Source organism: Perna viridis, chromosome 2 (assembly GCF_037379345.1).
Source record: "Perna viridis isolate PV_CMFRI_1.1 ecotype Kerala chromosome 2, ASM3737934v1, whole genome shotgun sequence".
Lineage (NCBI taxonomy): Eukaryota > Metazoa > Mollusca > Bivalvia > Mytilida > Mytilidae > Perna > Perna viridis.
In genome coordinates this window covers 50,609,154-50,634,976 of record NC_142446.1, presented here as the reverse complement: position 1 = coordinate 50,634,976, position 25,823 = coordinate 50,609,154, and the positions used below count along the sequence as shown (strand labels likewise).

Here is a 25,823-nt window from a genome sequence, read left to right as displayed (position 1 = left end):
AAAGCTGACACAACGGACAACATTTTGATATCTTGTAAGTTAATTCACTTCGTCCTGAAAAATGTAGAAGTAAGAAGATGTTTTGTGTCAACTGCGATAAAAAGTGCAAAAAAAAAATAAATAAACAAAACAATAAAATAAATAAATAAAAACAAAACAAAAATAACAATGCTTTAATACTTATTAGTTCACCTGGACGGAATTATCATTTTGAACTCCGATTCGGAGTGTATTAATCGGTTATCATTCATTCATCTCGTTCTGATAACTAAAAAAAACCTAATTTATTCCTACTGACTTAAACGGCTTCCACATGAAAATACACAACATGAATCCATCGAAATAATATATGTACTGGTACTACATCCCTAGTAGTGATGGACTCTGTTAGCCTGTAAACGTTTATAGTAAGCCACCTCTTTGTGACACTGTGGACAGTAGTGTTTAGCATCTTTACACGAGTCCATACAAAACGGAAGTAAACAACAACCAGCCAACAGCCTGTAAAAAAAGGCAATAACTTATGAAACCCAAATTATTTCGCGCCCAGTGGTGGATTCAGCGGAAATTCCGGTGAACAAACCCTGGTTTTAATGAAAGACTATTAATTTCATACAGCCCCGTGCAGGTCCGGGTGTTAAAAGAATAGGCCTGCAGCAGCGCTAAGCTTGTCGTAAAAGGCGACTAAATAGTGCTCAGAAACCTAGCCGGGGGCTAGGCGCTCTGCCCACAGAGCAACTGGGATGCGTGCCCCAGGCGATGGAATGGGGTACCCCTGGAGTGTTACATGCTGGGGTGGTCAGGCTATAATACGGAAAACCTGACCGCAAACCATAATGGTGCACCGTGTTGGGAAAGATGCCACGTTCCTCGCACGTTAAAGAACCCTGCTGTGGTATTCGATAGGAGTAGGAACCTTTGCGCTCCGCCACAGGAGGCTACATTGCCCGACCTTACCCATCCCCCTTTTTCCAGTGGCAATCAAATTTTGTCGACCCTATTATCCTTGTGACCCATCCTTTTTATTTTCATTTCATGTTCATTTTATCATCCATTTCATGTTCATTGTCTGAATATAGCTGAAATATTGCTGCTCGGACGTTAAACCCCAACAAACAAACAAACAATTAATTTCATGCAAAATTTCAGCAAAAATTAGCAAATTATAGCCTAAAGACACCCCCTCAACTGAATTTTACTGGATCCACCCTAATACCTTTCTTCGATTACATTACACTACACAATTTTACTTTATTATAAATCAGAAAAACACGAATCCTTTATTAGCAGAAAATACATTGCTGCCACAACTATTTATACTGATCATTTTATTGTTATTCATAAATAAGACAGAACTTTTATTTTAAGAATATTTCGTGTTCTGAATATTATTTACATGCTACTTAACATGCAGAAAGATCAAACAGTCAAACAGAAACAAAAACAAAAACAAAAACAAAAACAAAAACAAAAACAAAACAAAACCAATAACAAAGTACAAAGAACAAAAAAAAAAGGAAAAAAAAAAGAAAAAAAAAAACATCCAAAAATAGCATAAAAGAAGAACAACAAAAACAAACTAAAATGAAATTTACCGAGAACATTATTAACATATATGAATTTTAGATACTTCCCCCTACTTATGAATAATTTTTCCAGAGGGGCTAGGGCTAGCAATAGACACCTTCGTGTTAACTACTGGATAATCGGTAAGTATGTGTAACTGTTGCTAGTCAGAGGGAAGGGTAAACTAAATGATTTTCCTCCTGAAGTGTTTCTCATAGGCTACCCCCTAAACTAACACGAAATGGTCTATTATATATACAATCAATTGAAACAGAAGAGAATGACAAGCTATTGAGATTTTTTGGGAGGGGTGGGCGTTGTAATAAAACAGGAATTAAGGATATTGATGCAGTACAGGGTATCTGGAAAGATGATGTTAGGCTTTTTAAATGAACTTGGAAAATACTACACTGGTCCATACCAACAAACTTGTTTTAAGTAACGTTTTCAGTACATTGCATAGCACTAAATAACAATTATTTACCCTGATATTCCACAGATGCAGCACCAAAGATAAGCAGCACCCCCAATCTCTAACTTCGTATCTGTTATAATCTGAGCTCTACAGTGAGGACACGTGGTTTGATGGGGTTGGAAGTGGTGTTGTGACAATATAGGGGCAGGCTGATGGACTATCTGACCTGTTCCCATACCATACTGTGTCTGTTGACCAGCATACCCCGCCTGTGGGGGTTGTCTTGTTGGAGGATAGGCAGAAACTAGGGAAAATAATAGTATATACGTACAGTTTGCGGAAATATACCTTAAATTTGCAACATCGTTCTTTCATTTCTAAATGGAAAAAAAATCCTTCAAATTCATTTAATCTAAATGTATTGTACAAAGAAAAGAAGGAACAATAAACATGACTGTCAATATATACATTCAATCTCTTTGAAAATTATTTATCTCTCACATGTAATTGGAAGAAAATAGGTCAAAATCTCACGATTGCCTTTAAAACGTATTTCACATTCATACAATAAAAAGTTTTAATTAAACAGATAACATGTACTAAAGTTAATATACTTCCAGACAGTACACATTATCCATGGCCAGATAATCATAGCTCGTGTGACGTCAAAGTAAATCCGACCGAATCATGCAAGTATTATTATAAACAACATTCACTGTATGTAATGAAGGACTGTTTTCCTTTTTTGTCTTCTAATGGAAGATTTAGTGCAAAGTCGCCCGTATGTAACGGATGTTGACCTTGAAGCAATAGTTATACATGCATATAAAGAATAAAGGAGAAAGTAGGGTTAGGACCCCTTTTCGCCTCCTAATTTGGGCATTTTTGAAAATTTAAATAAAGCTGATTTCTAGGTAGTAGTATAGTAAAATGGTGGTAAACACTAAATATAGGATGTCTTTGACAAGATTTATGACGTTATTTCAGAAATAACAGTATGCATTTATGTAATTTTACAAAAAATTTAACTTCTAACATTTCTGCAATTTTTAGGATGGTTTTTGTGTGGAACGAAAGTGGCCACACATCTGTTGACTCAAGATATTTTTACGCGGGTTGTAACTGACAATTATACACAAAATATATGAAGCACGAGAGTCAACACGCATGTGGCCATTGTTAAGAGAGTACAAAACTGCACAAATTTTAGTGTTTTCCCGCCTTTTTAACTGATGTTTCCAATTTCAGCTACGTTTGCAGGGCATATATTGACTGTATATGTTCAAATGATTTCCACAAAACAATCAAGTCAACTATAAAAACTATAAAACACATTAAAGAGCTGGAGAAACAACATAAAATTTTCTTCATGTAGACTATGTTTTTGGGAACTAATTTTGCCCTTACCGAACCAACTTCTTTATTTTGCAAAAAAAAAAAAAAAAAAAAAAAAACATTTACAGCTAAGGGAAATAAACAGAACATAAAGTTAGCTATGATCGGTTGGCAGAAATTATTACCAAATAGGGAGGTGGCTGAGTGTTGTGACGTTTCTTCGAGTGAACAAGAATCGTCAAGTTTCATTGTATATACGTAAAAGTATGTATGTGTATGTGTGTATCACAGTTTGTACATATCTACATAATTTAAATGTTGTGGATTAATAAAGCTCCGTTATTCTGTATTTACATAAATCAGGGGCTTCATCTAAATTAAATATACACAGTCGGTGTAATTAACAATTGTCTAAAAAGTAACAGAAACATATAATACACATTTAAGTCTCTGGAAGTTATTACACAAAATAAGTTTCGGTTGAATTAAAACTTACCGAAATTTGATGAATTTGAATAGTCCATTTTAGTAGTCGCGAAGTAAATATTTATTTTTATCGTACCCCTTTAAATAGTATTTATCAATGTCCAACGGTGCATTTCACAATACTTTTATGCCATTATCAATCACACATATTGGTAATACACGAAATAGTAAGTGTTTCGGCAATGAAAAAGAACTTAGTTATAACACTATGAGTATTGCATAAAATGTAGTAAAAGATGTGCTTAAGGCTTTGTTTCGTCCAGGTATAACATGTAAATATAAGTGCAAGATGGAGATAAAAAAAAAAAAAAAACAACATGTAAATTCTGTCTAATTGGTGAAAAACACTTGATTTCAATACATTTTTTCTTTTTTGGAGATTTTTGTCACATATATGACAAGTGATGTAGGGCAAAATGAATAAATAATTTTCAATTTTTATCCAATATTTTGGAGGTGCAATGCTTGGAAAAACGTATATTCTAACGTAATCGTTACTTTACATGATAAAAAAAGTTTCACTTTGAACTCCCATGACAGCTGCATACCATTGCTTTCAAAATTAAAGGTACGACGATTGTAAAGGTTTTTCACAAAATTAACTTGAATAAATAATACTAAAAACGTCCATTTTTACTTTGAAGTATACTGACATACTGACAGCATAGAGGCTAATTACTCGCACATGTAAATAATATTTATACACTTTTGTAGTAAATTTCAAGTCAACAGTGGCAGTTTCCAAGGTTTACAACCACTTTTTGCATTGAATTGGATAAAATTTATAAATTAGCGCAAAATTTAAGGTTAAAATGAGCAAACGATTACCTGGACCCCCTTTATCTGAACCCTCCTTTGAAGGGTTTCTTGACCCACTCCTGAAATTTATCATCTTTGATGATTTTTGGCATGTTCATTTTCTGCTCCAAGGATTCAAGTGCTTTGGAAAAACTGAGTGTCGTCAATTGCTAGCTGAGGAATAAAACAGATAAAACAAAAATACCTACGTCACAGATGTTTCTGGATAAATCTCAACAATGTTTTGGTTGTTTTCTAGATGTTTTGAATATATTTGAAGCAAAAAGACCAAAACTGAGAAATATGTTGTGCCAACCATTGTCTGATTTTCCAGTGGCAATCAAAATTTGCCGACCCCATTGTCCTTGTGTCCCATCCCTTTTTCATTTCATCATCATTTCATGTTCATTTTATCATCAATTTTATGTTCATCGTCTGAATATAGCTGAAATATTGCTGCTCGGACGTTAAACCCCAACAAACAAACAAAACCATTACAGGGGAGACACAAAACAGTTACTTAGTATGCAAATATCATTAATTTGAGGTCAAAGTTCATCAACCTTGGTACGCGATACATTGTTTTGAGCTGATCTAACCTCTTGCCTAGTAGCAAAGATCTACACCAAAAGACAACAAAGTTAAAGACTGGACACGATTTGTTACGGACGGACAGACTGATTACTATACAGTGTCCGTCACAAAGTAGCGGGGCTCTAATTAAAACGGTGAGCATATCCAACAAAGACCATTATCAAAGTCAAAATAACTTTAGGGTGTGTGAAGAAAATAGGGGAGGGGTATAGTATCCATTCTGCACAGCATAAAATGACTGTTACTTAACATACTTCGATTAGAAAACCCTTATAGTGGTTTGGTTGTTTCATCTTCTTCTTGGACGGCTAGATATTTTGCGATAACATTTCATAATGTAATCCATTTTTGTTGATCTCCTGATCTCTTTGAATGATTTTGTTTGTATTTGTATTGTATGCTTTAGTGTGTTTGTCCTTTTAAGTGTTTTGAATGTTTCTTTTTTTTTCTGATACTGTTACGTCTTGTCTATGTCGGTTTACAGACTTAGAGTTAGTAAATTTCCGTGTCCAGTAGAAGGCTGAGACAGTTTAATATCAATCTAATAAGAATTGTATAGCATTTTGCTTCCAAAACAGAAAAAATTTTGAATAACAAAACAAAATCATAAATGCTGAATCAATTTGTTCACCAAAAGTTCGCACCAAAAAAAAGAAAAATGCACGCAGTGTATGATTTCAGTTGCATCGCTGTGTTTCATATAATTTTCGTCTTTCTCCATACAGAACCTCCTCACTCCTCATCAGTCTAAAAAGAAAAAAAAGGTAGTTTTTAAAATCATAGAAAACATCAGAAAAATACAGTGTTAGAGCATAAGTATGAGTCTAAATAATGCAGTACTTATTCTAGACCACACGCGCTGCTTTACGCGGATTCATACAGGGACGGACTCGGCGTAGCCCCTCCCTTTAACTGGGAAGATTGTATGAAATTCATCTTGATCCTCAACCTGAAAACCTCAAGGACCCGCCCCTGAGGTAAAATATTCTTAAAAATAATGGTGGAACTTGGATCTTCGAACCGGGCGTTTGAAGAGAAAAAATAAATTAACGGTTTTCCATAGATTCCCATTTTACCTTTTTGAAAATGTACACATCCGTCCTTAAAACCACAGGGAATCAAACCACCGTATTCAACATAGATTTGCTTTTCATGTGCAGACAATAAAGTCCGACTTTATTAAGGAGTTCCATTGACTATTTACCTTAACTTTGTGGCTTAGATGCGCATGTCCCTGGCTCTATCAATTTCTCCTCGGACATTGTTCAGTTCTACATCTGAAAACAATAATTAAACATAATTTCAATGATAAGTTATGATTTTTTTTTTGGTAAAAAAGAATTAATATTTCATACAATATTGCTGTGTTAAAGCTGATAGATATAAATAACATTTGTTTTCCTAAAAAAAAACTACACACTGTGAGTAAAGCTGACGAAAGGATATCCACGCTACCTAACCCAGTAACCATGTAAAAAGTCTCGAAGCATCAAGTGGCTGTGATAAGTAGTTCCAGAGAAAACTGAAACGAAAACGTGGACGGACACCATGATCACTATGTACCTCATGCACAGTTGAGGTATTAAAAATTGCCTTACCGATGTAATTTCTCAGTTTTGCCATTTCTGCATTGACTTTGGCCAATTTCAGTCGTTTCATTACAAGGACATCAGAAGTAGGATATCTTTGACGATCTCGGGTAAATGAAATTTTCAGACTTTCAAAATTGTTCTGCATTTGCTCTAACTCAGCTAGTTTCAGCTTGACATCCTTTATCAGGGACTCAGTTCCTGTTTTGATTTTCCTTAGGGATATATCGGTGTTTGTGTTCCTGCTTCGGCAACCTGAATGTATATTGCAATATATAATATATAAAGAAAAATACTACAATTTGGATGTAGTACGTGCACTCATAACACCCCGTGCACCCCCACTCCCCAACGCCAATATGATTTCAGGTACCCTAATACCTCCAATTTACAAATCAATTTGTCGCCAAAATAATAAACTAATACTTTCTAGTATTTTTTGGCATTTTTTTTTATACCTTTCGAGGCAAAAATCAGAGAATTTTTTTTATTTTTCAACTTTCTGTATATTTACTTATTTATATACGTCAAATATAGGTATAATTGGACAGCCCAATGTCTCAGCTTTCTAATGGTACCACAAAAGTTACAACAACACTTACAGTTATTAAGTTATATGCAATATATGTACCCCCACCCCACCGAAAAATCGCTTATATTGACATATTTTTCCATGTCAAATGTGCATCTGGTTTCATTTTTTATAATAAAAAGATCCTCTTTTTATGATAGTGTCATTATTCATTATTGTCACTTTTAAACTGAGAATTAAGCACCCGGAATGAGCCGATATTTTGGATACATAGATATCTAAAACATAATTCCCCAACTTTTATTTTACATCGTTTAAAAGCTAAAAAAAATAGTATTTGGGTTCAATGACATGGTAAAGTAGTTTTTCGTGGTTTATTGAGGCAATTTTTTTTTACCCAGATGGAGTTGATCATAACTTGTGCTCATTTGAAAGCTAAGACACTATATAAAGGTGTACTGTATCATTGTGTAGAAAATTTAACAATCTATTGAATGGTCCTAAGTTGGGACGTTTTCATTGTGCAATAACTTCTAGAATCGAATTCATAGGACTTGTTATTGAAAAATCGAAAATCCCATTTTTTTCCAATTTTTGACAAATTTTGCCACAATTCATCAAAAGAACCTCAGAAGCATTTATTGTGAGAGTACTTAGCCGAAAATACCTGAAACAAGACATTTATTTTAATTTGCATTCTCCCAAGTTAGGGTTTCGAGTCGACTTTCGCTACAAGTTAGGGTTTGGAGCGAGGGTAGAGTCAAAACACTGACTTGGGAGTATGTTTATTTTACAGAAGCATAAGTACTCTAAGGGTTTTAACATGGGAAAATATGTCTAAGCGATTTTCCGGTGGGGTAGGGGTACATATTTTACTGTATTACCATATGTTTTACCGCAGCTTTTGTGATATCATTTGAAAGCTGAAACATTGGGCTACATGATCATACTTATATCTATATAGTTCATCATAGTTTGATGTCTGAGGAGGACTTAAAGGAGGCAGAAAAGGACCAAGAGGGATACAAAGATAGACTTATACTGGAAAAGAATCCGAGAATATTCTTTGGATAAATTGATTCTTAAATGGGAGGCAGTGATGGATCCAGAAAGGGGGTGCAGGGGTTGGCACCCTTCTTTTTTATTAAAAAAATTGTCATTTTATGTGTAAAATTGACAAAAAATGGCAAATAATGTCCTAGCACCCCTTTTTCTGGGGAACCCCGGCTGGAACCACCTCGTTTTCAGTGTGTCTAGATCCGCCCCTGTGAAGTATAAAGGTACCTAAAAATAATCATGAAGTTGATGAGTGGGGGTGCACGGTGGACTCTCCAAGCCCACGGACTATAACGGTCAGAAATACTCCAACTCATCTCGAACCCATTCCGCGTTTGGAGTTTTTTTATTTTCTTCAGCCCTCGCAAATTAAATGCATTTCTAAAGTTTTCGTCAATATGTTCATGCAACGTGTTTGTTTTATTTTACTACAGAAAGTATAATGTATTGTGCTTATCGTTGATATGGTTTTGTTTCATAAAGATTATAATCAGCATGAATTTGTACGTACCTTCAATATATGTGATCACTTTTCCGATTTCCGTTTGTTCCCGTATGCATTTGATCTTTATTTCCATTAGACCTAGATAGACCTTTAATAGAATATAATTTTATGTTCAGAGTTCTCTAATAATCAAGTAAATTATGAACAGATGAAAGAGTTATTTACCTTTATTTGAAAGGTTTTTTTGCGATTTCTGTCTAATATATTTCATTCTAACCATTGTAGTAAAATAAAATAACAGACCAGCATTCATTTATATGAGGAACTTGAAGTTGTGATCTGTTTTTTTTTTCAAACAAAATTTGGCATATATGTCACCCGCTGCCTCGTTCCTCCATGGACACCATCTTTAAAGACTTCGAAAAAGACAGCATCAATTTTCAGATTCCAATGCAGAGATTGGCTCTGAAAAAATTAATTACACAACAATTACATGATCAATTTATCCAACAGTGGTTTGCCCAAATGAGCAATTCATCTAGAGGTCTGTTCTATTCAGAATACAAAACCGAGTTTGGTTTAGAAAAATATTTACTAAAGTTGAAACAGGGCGATAGGTTATATATAGCAAAACTGAGATGCTCTAATTTAAAGATTCCCATTGAAACGGGGAGGTGGACAAATACTCCAAAAGAAGAGCGAATTTGTCATCTTTGTGAAAACGGGCTTGGGGATGAGTTTCATTATCTTTTTGTTTGTAATAATCCAGATTTAAAGAAATTCCGTAAAAAAATATATTCCTCAATACTACACTGTAAATCCAAGGGATCACAAATTAAAAAAAGCTGTTAATGTTTTGCCATGTTAAACTTTACAGAAATCTTGCAAGTTATTTAAAAATTCTTATTCATACTTCATAAATTATCTCATCCAGTGTATACTGTTTATGTAAATGCTTTAAAATTATGTGGTTTAGTACTCCTACATATCGTACTTATTATATGTATACTTTGTTGTATTCTCCCTGTATTTTGACTTAAATATACATGTATGTGTAAATGTATTTATATCTTGTATGGACTTATACGGTATGTGTTGCTTTGTATGCTATAATGTGATGTTTGTGTTTATATCATGTCCTCTTGTACACCTTTGTGTCTGAGGTTTAAATAAGGTATTGTCTATTGTCTATTGTCTATTATTGTCAATTTCCTAAAAAAATCCATTTTGAATTCTCAATGCCATATGTTCCAAGAGATCTATTTTTTTTTTAGATCAGAATGAAGTTATTCATTTATGGATTTTAAACACAAGTTTCGTTTATTCTATGTTATTAAGCTGCAATATCAATGTATTGAATAGTTTCTCAGTAACTGTTTAGTTTGTACAAGTAAGATATTGAACGAATAACTTGATTAAAGAACTAAACCTAATCGAATGTTTAGTCGATGTATTTGTTGATTGACTGATTAATCGATCGATTAATGGGTTGATTGATTGGTCGATCGATGGATAATGGCAAACAAATAAATTCATTGATAATGAACTTACATTTCCGGTATGCTGTGTTCAATGTTTGACTCTTGTGATGTATACAGGCGACAGTAAAAAACAGGAAGACCAAGAGGATATCACGGAAATTTAGCTAAAAGCAGAAAAAAAACTGAGTTAAAACGCAATACTGAGTGAAGGCAATGTCAGTAAGGGAACGACCATTTGACACAAAAAGTGGGGAGGTGCATGGAGGATTTCTTCCACTCAAAATATTCACCATACACCGAATTAAAATGTTTATTTCTATATAATGTAAAAGCATAAGATAATAAAAGTTCGGATCAGATTTTGTGAAATATTTTCCTTCGTCTTCAATATCAAAATATCTATTTCAAAAAGGTATAAATCAAACTATTTATTTCCAAATTTTTCCAAGCCCGTCAAAATCAAATGATTGCCCCCCATTCTTAATGTTACAAAATCTAATAACTCCACAAAATTAATCAATGAAATCTATTATGTTCAAAGTTGTAAAATCCATTAGTGAATGCATTGAAAAATTGAAAAATTTTGAAAAAAATGCAAACGAACAGTTATAGTTACTGACTTCACTTGATATTTAGCAACAGTTACTGACCTTACTTCTTTAGTTTCAGTTACTCACTTAACTGGTTGAGTGACAGTTACTGTCCTTTATTTACAGATACTGACTCACCTGAAAATTAATCCTGTTTCCATTTCGGTTTGAGGATATTGCACTGTTAATTTCTGTGCTAAAAAAAAAATGTTATTTGGAATTGATTTGAAACAAGAAAAAAACTTCTTTTCTCTTGCAAAAAAAATATGTTGTTGCCTATGCAAACCATATTTTAACGAAGGAAGTCGTTGGATATAACAACTGTTTAGAAGTCCCCTATAGCTGCTTTAAGTTTGTTAAACGAACCTGAAAGCATTCGAGTTGACCACAGCTACCTGTGCTAGAAGAAACAGTGATATTGCTACACTTTTCATCATATTAGACCTCTAAATCATCTTCCACAAAACTTAGTGACATGGTCATGTTCCTACCATACTGATTTTCCCAGAATTCTTTCTACATTGCTAACAGCGGCGACGACGTCATAAAGGAATACAAAAACATGGCGTATTCCATGGGCGGTGAAAGGGGTAAAAAATTAACAGACACTAACGTAAAATTTACGAAGTTCAACACTGAGGTAAAATTGACGGAGACTAATGTAAAATCAATCTTTTTCTTTATGTACTTAACTTGCCAATACATTATAAAATAAAGCTTATTTGATTTGATTTGATTTAAAGCTGATAGGCGAGTGACTTTCAATATACCTACCTGAATCATTGATAGGCGAGTGACTTTCAATATACCTACCTGAATCATTGGTGCATCAATCGCTAGAAGAGCTTTTCGAAAATATCAACAATGTCGATTGTAAAAAAAAATAAACAAAAAAAAAACAAGAGGCTCCCAGGAGCTTGAATCGCTCACCTGCTTAATTTTTATGCCTTTCAAGGGCAATAACTCTAACAAGGAGTTGTCCGATTATTTTGACTCATTATAAGACTTTTGTATGCCTTATCATAAGGATCATTTCAGCAAATGAAAGTTTCTTTCTATCTATCATAGTTTTCAAGATACTGGCTGAAAACCGTAAAAACAAACTCAATTTTTCATCTTTCAAGAGCCATAACTCTAACAAAGAGTCATCTGACAATTTGTATCCAAAGCAGATTTTTGTAGGTCTTAATGAGGACCATATCGACAGTGATAGAATTCGGCTTAACCTAACGGTTTTCGATATATATATCTTTTTTCTCATTAATCAAATATAAACAATGGTATAGTATAAATACAGTAAATAACACAAATATAATGTACTAAAGTAAGACAGGGTTTTTACAAGCATTTATCATTTATCCTGGAGATCGATTCTTTTTATTGATAATTTGCATCAATTTGCATAATTGAACAAGCACTTAAATATTTTTTGTGTTCATCAATTCGTTTGAATTTTAAACAGTTAGGTCTGCAGATATACTTTTCTTTTAAAAACTTTTTTTCTATCGTTTTTTTCAAAATTTTACAAACAAATAAAAAGTGAAACTCGTTGCCGATATCACCTGAATTACAGAGAGTACATTTTCTTTGCTCTCGTGGAATGTTCTTCCATCTTCCCTTTTCTATGGGCAAATGATGGTCTGCACATCGTAACGGTGTTTTTGTCATCAAGAATATTAATGTAATTCTCAAATTCCAATCTATCCTTAAAGAGACGGTAATTTAAGGATTTTGGTGACGAGTTTATATCTGAATACCAACTTGTTTAAACTGATCAACTGTTTTACATTGTTATACAACCAAGTTAGATTTGTAAACGTTTAGCTATTCCATACAAATGACATTACGCAACCATTTAGAATAGATCTAACACGTTTTATCCATTCTATATTAATATCGTACTTTTGTAATGCAAGTCTATATATTGATTGAAGTGTTTTTTTCTGGCCGCTGTACAAGCTTTCCCCAATAATTAATCACTCATTTTACATTGATATCTAAAGGATATCTACCAAGTTCCCCTTAGACCATAAAATTGGGAGTTGACTTTTTTACAGATTTTTTTTTAGATATAAACTTCTGTATAACCCTTATGTTGTATTTTGAGTAACACGGCAGCCATGTTTTTCGGAACATCATATCATATTTGGCAGTAGTTTCAGAGGAGAAAAGTTTTTAAAGAAATAACATTAAAACTAAAAAAAAAATTCGAAAAAGGGCAATAACTCCAATGTGGCTTAACAAATTAAAACGATAATTTAACCAGAGATAGATTTCAACATGCTGAACACTTTTACTCATGTCAGAAATTCAGAATTTGCCTAAACATAACGGTTTTGGAGATATATCCAAAAGACTTCTGTCTGACCCCTATTTTCTACTTAGCAACGGCGGCCATGTTTTTTTTTCGACGTATCCAAGTTCTATGCAGAATACCCTAAGGAACCAAATTTGGATTTGATTGGTCGCTCAGTTTCAGAGAAAAAGAGTTTTGAAAAATTGTTAAAGACGACGACGAGGGACGCCAAGTGATGACAATACCTCACCTATGGCCAGGTGAGCTAAAAGTGGTAGGACATTTTTTTTATATTTTGCTTCAATGGTCAAATTTACTGGACGGAAATTGCATTGAATTTTAAATATTATTTTGACTCTCATTTCAACGTGAGTTTTAAGAGCTTATTTATGGAGCGCAAAACAAAAACAAAAAAAAAACAAAAACAAAAAACAAAAAAGATCAGCGCTCGAATCATTAATAGTTTCATTTTTTTTTCGTTTTAATATGTGTAATTAAAAAGTAAATTATAAGAAAACTGGGAATCAAGTTTCTAGCGGAAATCAAAAGAATATAATCCAGAGACAAAGACCAGATATGGAAAACAGACACACACTACAAAGAATACAAAATAACCAAGATAATACATACAAAGTAACAAAAGTAAATGAGCAACTCGGACTCCACTAAAAACTGGGAGCATGGACCAGGTGCACTGGTAAGGTAAGCGTCCTCTGCTTTTTCTAGAAAGTCAAGTCCTGGGTAGACGAAAGAGGAAAGGAAAACTATGATTTGTTGAACAATCAGTTTTTATTGTGCAGATGAATACACCGTAACGATCCACGAGTTCATGATGACGACCATAAAACTCTGTAATGATTATTGATTAAAATATTTTCAGATTCCAATTTATTTGAGAAAATGCTCTAAAACCGTGTTTTCGTACAAAACCATATGGATGCATTTGTCTGAAATCAACCAAACTGAATACATAATCAAGGTGAATGATTATACAGGGTTTGTATTCTCCATAATATTCTAAGATTTGTCCTAAAACCAGTTTTTGAGTAGAGTAAGAATCATCTATGTACTTTATAATGACTTAGTCAGTCTCGAAGCTATCAAAGATGTTAATAGTACGGTTCTTAAGTAGCACTCCAGTAAAGAATCATGCGAAGTGTGATTCATGGTTGGAAAGCCTACTTATTTTTATTTTTGATATTTTGTTTAAAATGTTATTCTAAACAGAAAAGTACATGTGGCTTTTCATGGAACTTTTGTTCATAAGAGATAAAAAATATATATATATATATATATATATATATATATATATATATATATATATATATATATATATATATATATATATATGCACTGCAGAATTCAAAATTAAAGGGGATAACTCTGTAAATGACACTAAAATACAGTTGAAACCATTGAATTTCCAATATGAATTATATATTAAGAGCCAGATTGGAATAAATGATTATACAATTTATCATATCGTTCTACAAAGTAAATAACGAAAATAAAAATGTGTACAGCCTTTTTTGGGTGTATCACATATTACAGGATTGCACGATTCTTACAAAGACTAATACTTAAAATATCCAAGACTGAGAAGCTAAACGTTGTCACACATATATTCTATAGAAAAATCAACTCATCTTTAATTTACTTAAATATTTAAAATTTGCTGTTAAAGTTCTTCCATAAAACGCGATCAAAATGTATTATCGGTTCTTTCAAAAACTGGAGTAATTCCAAAATACAAGTCTTGTATATCAAGCTCAGATTCGGTATAAATTATACTTTCAATCAATATAAAAAGAGTCCTGGTATGTGTTCAGTGGTGCACCAAACTATTGAAATCCGAACTTTGTTGGCTCCACAATTAGTGGGATGACAACGAATGAAGAAAAATACTACGAAAGCTCATTCAGCTCATTTTCGTAGACTGAAGAAAAAAATTTTTACGTAAATGAGCTCAATGGGCTTTCGTACTACACAATATATCATATATCAGAGTTTAAATTCTAGATACACATTTTTAAAGATCTGTAAACAATGGATTGAAAAGCCATTGTTAGTCTAGTTTGAATGAACTACTTATTGCACATAATGAAAATCGATACAAGGCGTACGTGTACAATTATTAGAATATGACGATTTGATATTTAAAATTACTCATTTTGAAATATAGAACGTATATCAAGGTCAGGTTTTACAGACATGCCGGAAGAGAACATTTTTTCCAACGAAACAAATCAAAAATTGGCAAATTGATAATTTTGTAAAAATAACTGAAATTTTCAACAATAACAAAGCCAGAAACAGGGACAAACTTAAAAAAAAACTTTATTCACTTGCTTTTACTTATAGTAACTTTAATGAACCGACTTATTTTGAAATGGTCGGTCAATTTTCAAGTTAGCCCGACACTTTAAATCCAATCTGAACTCCTCAGACTTTCCTGTTACACAAAAGAAACCTTCTTTTTATTGTAACGGCAACGGCAGAGTAGTTCCGATCGTTTTAAACTTTGCGTCGGTCGTCGTCGTTCACATTTTTTTTTCATAACTCTTCTTCTCTGACACTACTTGACCAATTGGAACCAAACTCGATATGAATGTTTCTTGGGGTATCCTGCATAACGATAATGTGACGATTTTTGATCTGTAGGAAAACATGGCCTCAGTTATTAAAAATAGAACATAGGGGTCAGACAGTAGTTTTTGCATACATCTCCAAAACCGTTAGATTTAGCTAAATTATGAAAGTGTTCAGCATGCAAAGATCTACCTGAGGTCCAATTTTCATTTTAATCTGTAAACCCATGTTAGAGTTATTGCCCTTTTTGACGTTTTTTTTTGCTATTTTTGATGTTATTTCTTTCAAAAATCTTCTCCTCTGACACTACTTGACCAATTAGAACCAAACTTGGTATAAATGTTTCTTGGTGTATTTTGCATGGAACTATCGCGGGGATTTTTGATCCGTAGAAAAATATGGCCACCGTTAGTAAAAATAGCACATAGAGACCAGACAGTTGTTTTTCGCGTATATCCCCAAATTGATAGGTTTAGCCAAATTCTGATGTAGTTAGTGTTCAGCATGTTGCGATCTATCTGTCACGAGTTTCAATTTTCGATTTCATACCAAACTTAGAATATCCTCCATAGAACTGATGTGGAGATTTTTGATTGTCGAAAAACATGGCCGCCGTTAACAAAATAGAACATAGGGGTCAGACAGTAGTTTTTCGTATAACATATCTCCAAAACCGTTAGGTTTAGCCAAAGTCTTTCAATTGCTGATATGATCCTTATTATAAGACCTGCAAAAGTCTTGGAGGGATGAAAGTTGACAGACGACTCCTTGTAAAATTTATTGACCTTGAAAGGTGAAAAATGATGTTTGTTTTTGTTTTTGTTTGGTTTTGTTTTCATTTTAGTTTTCAGCCAATATCTCGAAAACTATGATACATAGAAAGAAACTTTCACATGCTGAACTGATCCTTATGATAAGTACTACCAAAGTCTTCCTGAGTCAAAGTTGTTCGACAACTCTTTGTTAAAATTTATTCCATTTAAAGGCAAAAATTTAACAAGGTGAGCGATTCAGGCCCCTGGGAGCCTCTTGTTATAGTTTTACCGATTTTTGATATGAATTTCTGGTTAATTCTAAGGAGTTTCATCATGTTCTTAAAAAATTGGAAATGTATATAGAGAGAATTGTGATCCTACAGACACTTTCACAGCAGTTATCTTTACCAAGAAGTTGTAGTTTGTTGTCTTGTCTTTTTGTTGTTCTTTTTAATGATTCCATAATATAATTCTGAATTCTGACGTTCAAGTTTGTCGAGGTGTTGTCAGTCTTGTTGATTTAGTTATTTTTTTTTAACACCTGACCATGAATATCTTGCCTTCCAGTCCGATTCTCGTCCCATTATGAAGGCAAAATGGTGCCTATTTTCTTATGAAAATTACTCGCGTAAATCTTCATCATCATCCCAATTGATAATGAAGATGGTTGTAATATGATTTTCTGGGCCTGGGTGGGGAGGGACTGAGCAATTGGGATTTTCATGCGGATCAAATTATTTAATTCACATAAATTATGAATACTACCAAAAAAAAACTACAAATGCTAGCAAAACTATTTTTTTAACAAAAACTATAATCGAACTTTCCTCCCTGAAACCCGAATGGCGCGAAGTCAACATGCCAATTGAAGATATGTTACTTGCATTTAGGCCGATTTCTAAAATTGTTTTTTCATTGTCCTGCAAAACTACTAAAGAGAGAGTGCATTGATTTAATGTAAAAGGATATTTTTTTAAACCAAAAAGTAACAGTTGGTATAACGCAATTTTAAATGTTCAATTGGTTTGACTATGGAATAAATCAATTTGAAATTAAAAATTAAAACATGATCGTCTTTATTATTGACATGTTCGATGTACACTCACGGGGATTCTACTTCCAATGGAAACAATCGATCTATTTTGATTCTTGAAATATACTTACACAAAAGAAAAAAATGGAGTATTCAACTACAACAAATTATGGTAAGTCTGTATCAGTAACTGAACTGTTAAATTCGAGAAGAAAACTCGATTGAGTTTTGGACACAGACCATTTCCTTCTCGTGTGTTTGGGGGGGGGGAGTGGTGGGGGACGGTGGGCTTGGAATTTAAATGTTGACTTAGAAATATTTTATTATTTAGCATCAGCCAAAGCTATATTTTTTGGGGAAAATCTACATTGTTAAGAAATGGGAGTAATATTGAAAAAAATGCTAATTTTTGGATATTTTGTTTTCAAATAATCCCAAGTCCAGTATAAAAATGATTGGTGTCTTTCTTTTTTCTTAAATTTTTCATAGTATGTCTATTTAGAGCATTGATCGACATCATTTCAGTTTCTGCTTCTCAACCAGGCGCACCGGAACAAGGGGGTGTCTATGTCACCCAACCTGCACCAATGGGAATGATGCATCCCCAGCAGCAGCAATTTGGAATGGGGATGGGGCAGATGCAAGCGGTACCAGGACAGCCTATTATCCCACCACCAGTGATAATAACTCCTCAACATTTCCTTCCTTATGATACCATGTGTCCACACTGTAGAGCACAGGTGAAAACTCAGACATCATACACGATTGGTGGTGCAGCATGGCTTTGGTGTTGTGTCCTCGGCTGGTCTGGGTAAGTAATGCATTGAATGTCTTACATATTTACAGTAACATTGCAATTTCATAAACTGAGATTTCTGTAGGTCTTGTGGTCTTAATAAAGTATCAGCAATACTTTGAACTGAGGTGAACTTGCGCAAAATTGGAATTGAATAATTTTTTTTAATTAAAATTCTACATATATTTGAGACTTCTTAGAATTATCACTCTACGCCTGCGTTAAAAGTTTAAACAAATACTTTATTTACGTTTTCATAAATTTATCATTGTGGAATGTAATTACAAATCACTCATGCATAGAGTCTGATACATATTATTCTCTGTTTTGATATCGTTAAATTAACTAAATAATCACTGATGAAAGCATAACCGTACATCATTATATAGCAGTATAGAAGTATAACATTTTATAATTTACAAGGTCATAAACAGATTCCGTTTTGATTACCATGACCGGCGCATCCATACGCATTTTTTTTTAAAGAAGTAACCCCTATCCCGCGGTTTCCGACAAAACAATTTTGAGCCATTCATAATGTTCTGACCCTTATTACTGACTATCCGTCTCTATTTAAAAAATAACAACAAAAAAACTAGAGTTTTATCGGAAATCTTTTTCTTCAGACTTGTCGCCGGATGCTGTGTCATTCCATTTTTCATGGACTCATGTAAAGATGCGACTCACACGTGTCCGTCCTGCTCCAAAGAAGTTGCCTCCTACAAACGCTTGCACACAACACCAAGAACAAGACGAGGCTATGTTGGCCATTACTAATTTTTGCAGTCTACATTTGAAGAGTGGATTAGTTTATTAATACGAAGAGAATTCTCATGGTACAATTGAGTGCATTCTCACAACGTCAGTGTTTCGAAGTATAACATACAATCATAATCTTCATATGACCCGTTTGTGCTAAATGTGTGATAGTCGATGGGCATATGTGCAGCATGATACATATACACTTCTGCGAGGAAAACTCTTTTGTTCTACCCAACCCTACCTCACAGAAGTGTATATTGAGCACGATCATTAACTTAACACGAAAGGTTCTATTCACTTTAAATCTATACATTTTTTTTTTCAAATAAAGAAGGTTTAGTATAAGTCATGTTGTTTCATCATGCAAAGGCTTAATGATTTCCTGCGGCAAAAGTATTTGTCATGCATGTGTGCCCTGTCTCAATCGCTCACTGATAGTGCTAAACTATTACTTTACAGCAAATTAAAAGCAGAATTTGAAATAAAAGACTGTCTTTTAATGGAAATTAAGTTTTAATTTTATGCATTTAACAAAATTCAGCAGATAAGTAACTGGTTGTTATAAGAATGTCCCAAGAAAAAAAAAACTGTGCACTTAATAATTCTATTAAAAGCAAATAAAATATAGCAACTATTTTCTAAGACAGAACACTTCTTAACCCAAACATTGAACTTTTGCATGAAATCAGCGACTTTATAAAGTAAACTATAGAAATGCGTAAGTAATGCCCATGTCGGCCAAGAGTTTTTCCGCTACTTCTAGATGTATAGTGTTACTAATATCGTCCGTTTGTTGTATATTGTGTTATGCATTTTGTAATTACTTGACCCATATAAATATAATTTTGCAAATAAATGAAGATAATTTTTCAAAAGTGTACCTTGTGATACTTTCCTTTCTTGTTTTTAATTTCCCATCTTTCAATTTCAGGCTAATATACTTCTCATTCTTAATTTATTTTTGATCCGAAATTTCTTCTGTTGAAAGCATTCAAGCATCGACCATTTTTATACTGTGGGACGGGTGTGGCGCAAGGATTATTTTGAAGAAAAAACATATTCCTTCATTCCAAACTTGTGGACAGAAAAAAAAAGTGATTCAATATTTCTCTCATTGCTTAATAATGTAGATTTTCAAATACTTCCGGCTGCTGCTCAGTGCTGAAAAAAATATATCATTTTCGCGCATGTCTAAGAGGAGTGACACATAGTCAACAATGATTACTGGTTTAGGTTTGAGGAGATTATTAAAATCGAAGACTCTTTGTATTTAGTTTGCTATTTCTGATCACATCGATAAGACTGTTACATGTTTGTAGTTATTGGAATTTTCTATCATGTTTTATTATTGCTGCAAACAAATATTTGGATACTGAACAAACAGGAAAGCAGTGTCAATAATATGAGGCGATCGTGTTTAGATAATGAACTAGCTATAGTTTACTCTTTTGATTTTAGTGGACTGTTTTACTTCGTCATTGTTATGAAGAAGTCTTGCAATCTAATCGTTCATTAGAATAGCATATTATATGCGTCGTACTTGAACAGGTTTGAACAGTGCTCTTTAGGTTACAGACCACCAATTCAAGCAAAAATAGTCCTACGCAGAAATTACCCCTGTTTCTCATAGTGCTGTGAAAAAAGTTCTCATCTCATTTAAAAAATTTAAACAGTTTCTGAAAGGAAAAACATTTCTGTACATTTTATAGGTGCATTTTGCTTCTTGTGATGTGAAGCCTAATCTCCATAATGATTTCTAAATATACCCCTATCTTGTGAAAACACTGGGATTTCCCATGCTATTTATAGACACTTCACTTCCGGTGACCAGTACTGCACTGCAAGTCTGCTAACCCCACAAGCCATTCTGAGGATTGTGAGCTGACATATGTAGAATCATGCTGATATATAGTCCTCGGCAGGTTAGAGTTAAGGTAAAGTCCAGGGAAGCCATTGAATATTGTGAAATTAGCATAGAAGCCTATGGGAAGTGGAATTAGTGGTTTCTAGCCTTTAGGACTTAAAGTGTCTCGGTAATGAGGTAGAGAGGTATTTACTCACCCTAGGTAGCAACCACATTTAATTTTTAGGGGGTTAGGGTCGAAATTTCTATATTTGCTTTTTATTTTGAGAAAATGTATTTCCTGTTTTTTTTCTTCGGTGCAGAGAACCGACATTAAAAAACATAATAAACAAAAAATATTAGGGTAATAAAATATTCTGCCTTTTAGTTTTTCTTATAACCTGTCCTGTCTCCTGCCTCGTGCAGGTCCGGGTGTCAAAAGAATAGGCCTGTAGCAGCGCTAAGCTTGTCGTAAAAGGCGACTAAATAGTGTTCAGAACCATGGCCGGGGGCTAGGACTTTCTGCCAACACAGCAACTGGGTTGTGTGCCCCAGGTGGTGGAATGGGGTACCCCTGGCGTGTTACATGCTGGGGTTGTCAGGCCATAATACGGAAAACCTGACCGCAAACCACAGTGGTGCACCATGTTGGGAAAGATGCCACGTTCCTCGCACGTTAAAGAACCCTGCTGTGGTATTTTCTCGGAGTAGGTACCATAGGGCTCCGCCACAAGAGACTAAATTGCCCGACTTTACCCATACCTCCCTTTTTCTAGTGGTATTCAAAATTTGTCGACCCTATTATCCTTGTGTCCCATCCCATTTTTCATTTCATCATTTCATGTTCATTTATCGTCCATTTCATGTTCATCGTCTGAATAAAGCTGAGATATTGCTTTTAAATAACGGTTCTCCCTAAATCATATAAGTGCATTGTAGGCTTTTGTACGTTAACCACTGTTGAATCCTATCAAAGCATGCAAAATTGGTCATGTTTTGGGGTCTAATATACATGCTTACAATCATGCCAGAGCATCAACACAGCAGTCCAAAAATGTAGTAGGGCATACTCTAGTTCTATCCAATTACCAAAAGGCTGGTTTCTTTCACATCTAAAGTACTAAATATTGTTATTAACAGAATATCGACAAGGAGTAGTCCTGAGATACTCAAAATGGTATTCAAACAACTTGTGTCTTTCAGTACCTCCATTTAATTGTTCGATGGCCAAATCAGAGAATGAGAAAGTTCCGTTCTAATTAAATGTAATGGTGTGAAATATTCCAAATTAAGATAAACTGAAGACTTTTGATGAATTAAATCTTGACTATCTAAACTTTGACAAGAACCAATATGTTACCCAGTTTTCAACGGGCGTTGTTATTTGTTATGTATTGTGTATTATGACAAATAATACTAAAAATACAATTATAGAAACTAATGATTTTAATACTGTTTACAAGTAACATTGTGTAAATAAAGAGCTTTGCTTTTTTGCAGCATGTTGTTAGTATTTGTTGGTACATATGTATGGCATGCAATATCTATACTTTCGATTTGTTTTTTTAATCTTATTAAGTAAGTAACAGGACTTTAATCATATTGTAAAACAGCAAAAAAGGGCAAAGCATCAGGACAAAGAGCTAATTATAATTTCCTATCTTCTATTTATCATAAGCTAACTTGGTACAAAGAAGTCTACAATTCTGATTTAAAATATGAAATGACTGAAATGATACATGTACTACTAATTATAGCATATGATTTTAAGTTGACGTTCTTCAAAATGTATTAGATAAAAAACAAAACAGAAATTGCACATTTTTTCCCAGAAGATTTATCATAAAACATAATCTGTTATGTTCATATATGCTCCATCATATTTCCGCATTTTCACAGAAATAATGTTACGTTTCTGCATTAAGAACCTTTGTCTTTAATATTAGACATCTACATCTTGAAATAATCAGGCAAATTAAAGAATATATCAAAATTTGACATGATGCTCATCTGAAGGGTGACGCGAAGGTGCTAATTAATTGGGCCCATAGATGCAGAGAAAAACATGACTTAAAACTTAGTCAAACCTTTTTCGCAACTGTGAAGAAGGAGTGATGTCTACATTAGGGGATGCTTTGTGAAGTAACCACCTTTTAAAATTAGTAAAACTGTTTCCCGAATCTCTTATGGTCACGTGAGTAATTAATACGCAATATGGGATAGCTGGCGTTCGACTGTCACCACATTATCAAACAGTCCGATGAAACAAGTCATCAAATAGTGCGAACTTATAATACGGATTTCTAAATGAAAACAAAGATGCGAAATTTCTCTTGGATGCTGGTTTTGATAAACTAGGAATGTTATGGTTATTTATATTCCTTTCCATTTCACGTTTCACTCCTTTTCATTTACTAATGTAAAATTTGATATCTGCTTTACAACGAACCAATATTTCATGTGATGCCTAGGTCAATTTCACTGGCGTGGCTTCATTGACAACAAACAATGTAAAAAATAAAAACTCTATTCTCGATTACCATACTGTGCTCAGTTTCACTCACAATGTTGATATTTACGTTGGATGCAATTTCCATTTAAATCAGAAAAAAATGTCTGTTATGCATTGATCCTGGTAAATAGAGCAGTAGTTTTAAACCTATGGTGTAATAGATTGAATTATAAATAGAGGATATATACAATGAACTTTGTCACAAGTAAATGATATTTCATTATCTATATTTAGAAGCCGTTGTCACTGACATCAGTATTTTTTTTACAGACCTGCAAGATGACAAAACCAAATAATAAAATTAAAAATGATAATGATAAGTAATCCAGATTGTATCCCCATTAACTCCATATATATTTTTTAAATTGAATAATTTCCATATCTACCTGTCCTATTTTTTCGTACTGGTAATAGGAAACAAGTCTATTATTTTCAGTCTAAGGAAGCACACCTACAAGGCATTGGTTGGATTGGAACACACAGAAGCAATTCGTTTTTTTCAGAAAACTCTCATTCAATGATAAGACAGGGATGTATAGAACGAAAATTTAAAGCTGAACATTTAGTTTCTTTTATGCTCTTCAAGTATGATTTTACTCTGTCAGCAGGTAAATGGTCAGGGCCGGATCGAGACACTGAAAAAGATGGATGCCAGCCGATGTTCCCCAGATAAAGGGGGGCTTTTTTTGCCATTTCTTGTCAATTTTACACATGTCGGACTTGACGACCCCTGCACCCCCTGGATCCGCCACTGGGTTGTTCTTGTAAGTAAATCTCATTCCCCCCTTATTTCATAACCTGAGTTCCTCTCCTGTTTAGATAAAAAAACACAGTGGTCAAGAGTCAGTGACGTATAAGAAAGTAATAGGTATGGCAACCTCAAACCCGCCCTGTTCCATGATGGAAACTGTCGCGTAGTTCAATGGTAGTAAGCTCTCACAGGGCCGGATCCAGACACTTTGAAAAAGAGGAGTGCCAACCAATGTTCCTCAGAAAAAGGGGGGGGTTCTAGGACATTATATGTCATTTTCTTTTCCATTTTACACATGCAAATGACAAATTTTAAAATAAAAAGGGGGTGCCCACCCCCTGCACCCTCCTGGATTCGTTACTGTCTTATTTCTAATAATTCCTTTTACAGGTCTTCAACAGGGTGCCATCGTTCAACAACCTGGTGGTTGTAAACCCAGACCAGGAGAACCTGTACCTCATGGTCCAGCCACAGAACCAACCAGGGCCAGGGCATCCTAACTTTGTGCCAGTTATAATAACTAATGAACATTTCAACCCCTTTTCTACACAGTGTCCACAATAAGGGCAACACATTCAGACACGTGTTAGCTACAAAATAGGCGGGGCAGTTTTTATGTGGGCCTTCATTATTGGCATATCTGGGTAAGAACAGTATCGATTCAATCAACAGATTGTCCAGAGAGTTTTTTTGTGATTGTTCATGCCTTTAGGAGCGTCCATCGCATCGGCACTTCTAGACATGTTATATTGATTTTTGTAATTGTACATTCAATGTCGCATTCAGGTATTTAAATTAATTAAGCCTTTTGAAAGAACAAGGTTTAAAAGGTGCATTCGGATCAGTTGAGCACTAACATACTATTTTAAGCATACAATTATACCTAACTTGCGGTCTGTAATCTTACATTATTTGGGGATGCATCCGTTTTGAACATGTAACATTTTATGGGCAGATTAAATTCTGATACCAGGTGGGGGTTCCAAGGCTATTATTTGCTCGACTTTGCTCTAATTTTTTTTTACGAAATTAACAAAATTTTCCAACAACATGTGGTGGGATGGTATCCCGACCCCCGGATCCCCCTGAATCCGTCACTGCAGTCAATACTTAGCATTTATTTCTTACATTAATTGCCTTTAGAAAGTACCTGTACTACTTATATAGTTCATATTCAGCTCCATAGTTAACTCAAATTTCAATTTCAGAGCTCCTTTTGTTTGCTGCACTCCATGGTGTATTGATGGCTGTAAGGATGCGGTACACACCTGTCCATCATGCAACAGAGAAGTAGCTCTTTATAAAAGGATGGACAATACAAACAAGATTCATGTTACCTTTTTGGAAACCTTTCAGTGATTTCACGTGATCAGACTCGATTGAATAAGAAAGGTGTATCAGTATCATTGTTTTAGGAGGTAGACCTAGAGTAAGGAACATAACTCTTGAAATCAGTGATATTATTGTATCTTATTAAATTTCGTCAAAGCCTGTCAAGCATTTATTTGAAACAGAATGTTTACATAAGTGCCTGTATACGATTTATGTAAAATAGTTTACATAAGCGTACCAGCGATTTGTAAGAGTTGTGTCCCTTAA

General features: G+C 34.0%; 3 protein-coding genes across 6 annotated transcripts; 1 reads left to right on the top strand and 2 right to left on the bottom strand.

Moving 5' to 3' along the window:
- Positions 1-158: 158 nt before the first annotated feature.
- On the bottom strand, positions 159-3,962 carry LOC148625642 (LITAF domain-containing protein-like). The gene is made up of 3 exons (XM_088569291.1): positions 3,813-3,962; positions 2,051-2,285; positions 159-501 (listed from the first exon to the last, which is right to left on the bottom strand). Exons 1-3 carry the CDS (start codon positions 3,838-3,840, stop codon positions 369-371), a joined length of 396 nt encoding a protein of 131 aa, XP_088425417.1. The 5' UTR covers positions 3,841-3,962; the 3' UTR covers positions 159-368.
- Positions 3,963-5,801: 1,839 nt separating this feature from the next.
- Positions 5,802-11,394, bottom strand: LOC148625641 (uncharacterized). 3 transcript variants are annotated; one of them, XM_088569286.1, is made up of 7 exons: positions 11,254-11,394; positions 11,026-11,083; positions 10,368-10,461; positions 8,883-8,954; positions 6,793-7,038; positions 6,399-6,471; positions 5,802-5,941 (listed from the first exon to the last, which is right to left on the bottom strand). In XM_088569286.1, the coding sequence occupies exons 1-6, from the start codon at positions 11,322-11,324 to the stop codon at positions 6,413-6,415; spliced, it is 600 nt and encodes a 199-aa protein (XP_088425412.1). In that variant the 5' UTR covers positions 11,325-11,394; the 3' UTR covers positions 5,802-5,941; positions 6,399-6,412. The 3 variants fall into 3 exon arrangements, with proteins under 3 accessions (XP_088425412.1, XP_088425413.1, XP_088425414.1); XM_088569287.1 differs by having other exon boundaries at positions 11,026-11,078; positions 11,254-11,392; XM_088569288.1 differs by lacking the exon at positions 8,883-8,954.
- Positions 11,395-17,566: 6,172 nt separating this feature from the next.
- Positions 17,567-20,176, top strand: LOC148625640 (lipopolysaccharide-induced tumor necrosis factor-alpha factor homolog). Of its 2 annotated transcripts, none has more exons than XM_088569285.1 (3): positions 17,567-17,732; positions 18,104-18,371; positions 18,983-20,176. In XM_088569285.1, exons 1-3 carry the CDS (start codon positions 17,705-17,707, stop codon positions 19,131-19,133), a joined length of 447 nt encoding a protein of 148 aa, XP_088425411.1. In that variant the 5' UTR covers positions 17,567-17,704; the 3' UTR covers positions 19,134-20,176. The 2 variants fall into 2 exon arrangements, with proteins under 2 accessions (XP_088425411.1, XP_088425410.1); XM_088569284.1 differs by having other exon boundaries at positions 17,571-17,732; positions 18,086-18,371; positions 18,983-20,171.
- Positions 20,177-25,823: the final 5,647 nt, after the last annotated feature.

What these genes read in the sequence shown, in the direction of transcription:
- LOC148625642 (XM_088569291.1), bottom strand. Translation starts at nt 3,840, where the DNA reads ATGGACTATTCAAATTCATCAAATTTCG. An exon ending in TTCAAATTCATCAAATTTCG is followed by an intron (nt 2,286 to 3,812) that starts GTAAGTTTTAAT and finishes TATTTTCCCTAG; the next exon opens with TTTCTGCCTATCCTCCAACA. An exon ending in TGCATCTGTGGAATATCAGG is followed by an intron (nt 502 to 2,050) that starts GTAAATAATTGT and finishes CTTTTTTTACAG; the next exon opens with GCTGTTGGCTGGTTGTTGTT.
- LOC148625641 (XM_088569286.1), bottom strand. Translation starts at nt 11,324, where the DNA reads ATGATGAAAAGTGTAGCAATATCACTGTTTCTTCTAGCACAGGTAGCT. An exon ending in GAAACAGGATTAATTTTCAG is followed by an intron (nt 10,462 to 11,025) that starts GTGAGTCAGTAT and finishes TTCTGCTTTTAG; the next exon opens with CTAAATTTCCGTGATATCCT. An exon ending in GAACACAGCATACCGGAAAT is followed by an intron (nt 8,955 to 10,367) that starts GTAAGTTCATTA and finishes AGGTCTATCTAG; the next exon opens with GTCTAATGGAAATAAAGATC.
- LOC148625640 (XM_088569284.1), top strand. Translation starts at nt 17,705, where the DNA reads ATGGAGTATTCAACTACAACAAATTATG. An exon ending in TTCAACTACAACAAATTATG is followed by an intron (nt 17,733 to 18,085) that starts GTAAGTCTGTAT and finishes ACATCATTTCAG; the next exon opens with TTTCTGCTTCTCAACCAGGC. An exon ending in TGTGTCCTCGGCTGGTCTGG is followed by an intron (nt 18,372 to 18,982) that starts GTAAGTAATGCA and finishes CTTTTTCTTCAG; the next exon opens with ACTTGTCGCCGGATGCTGTG.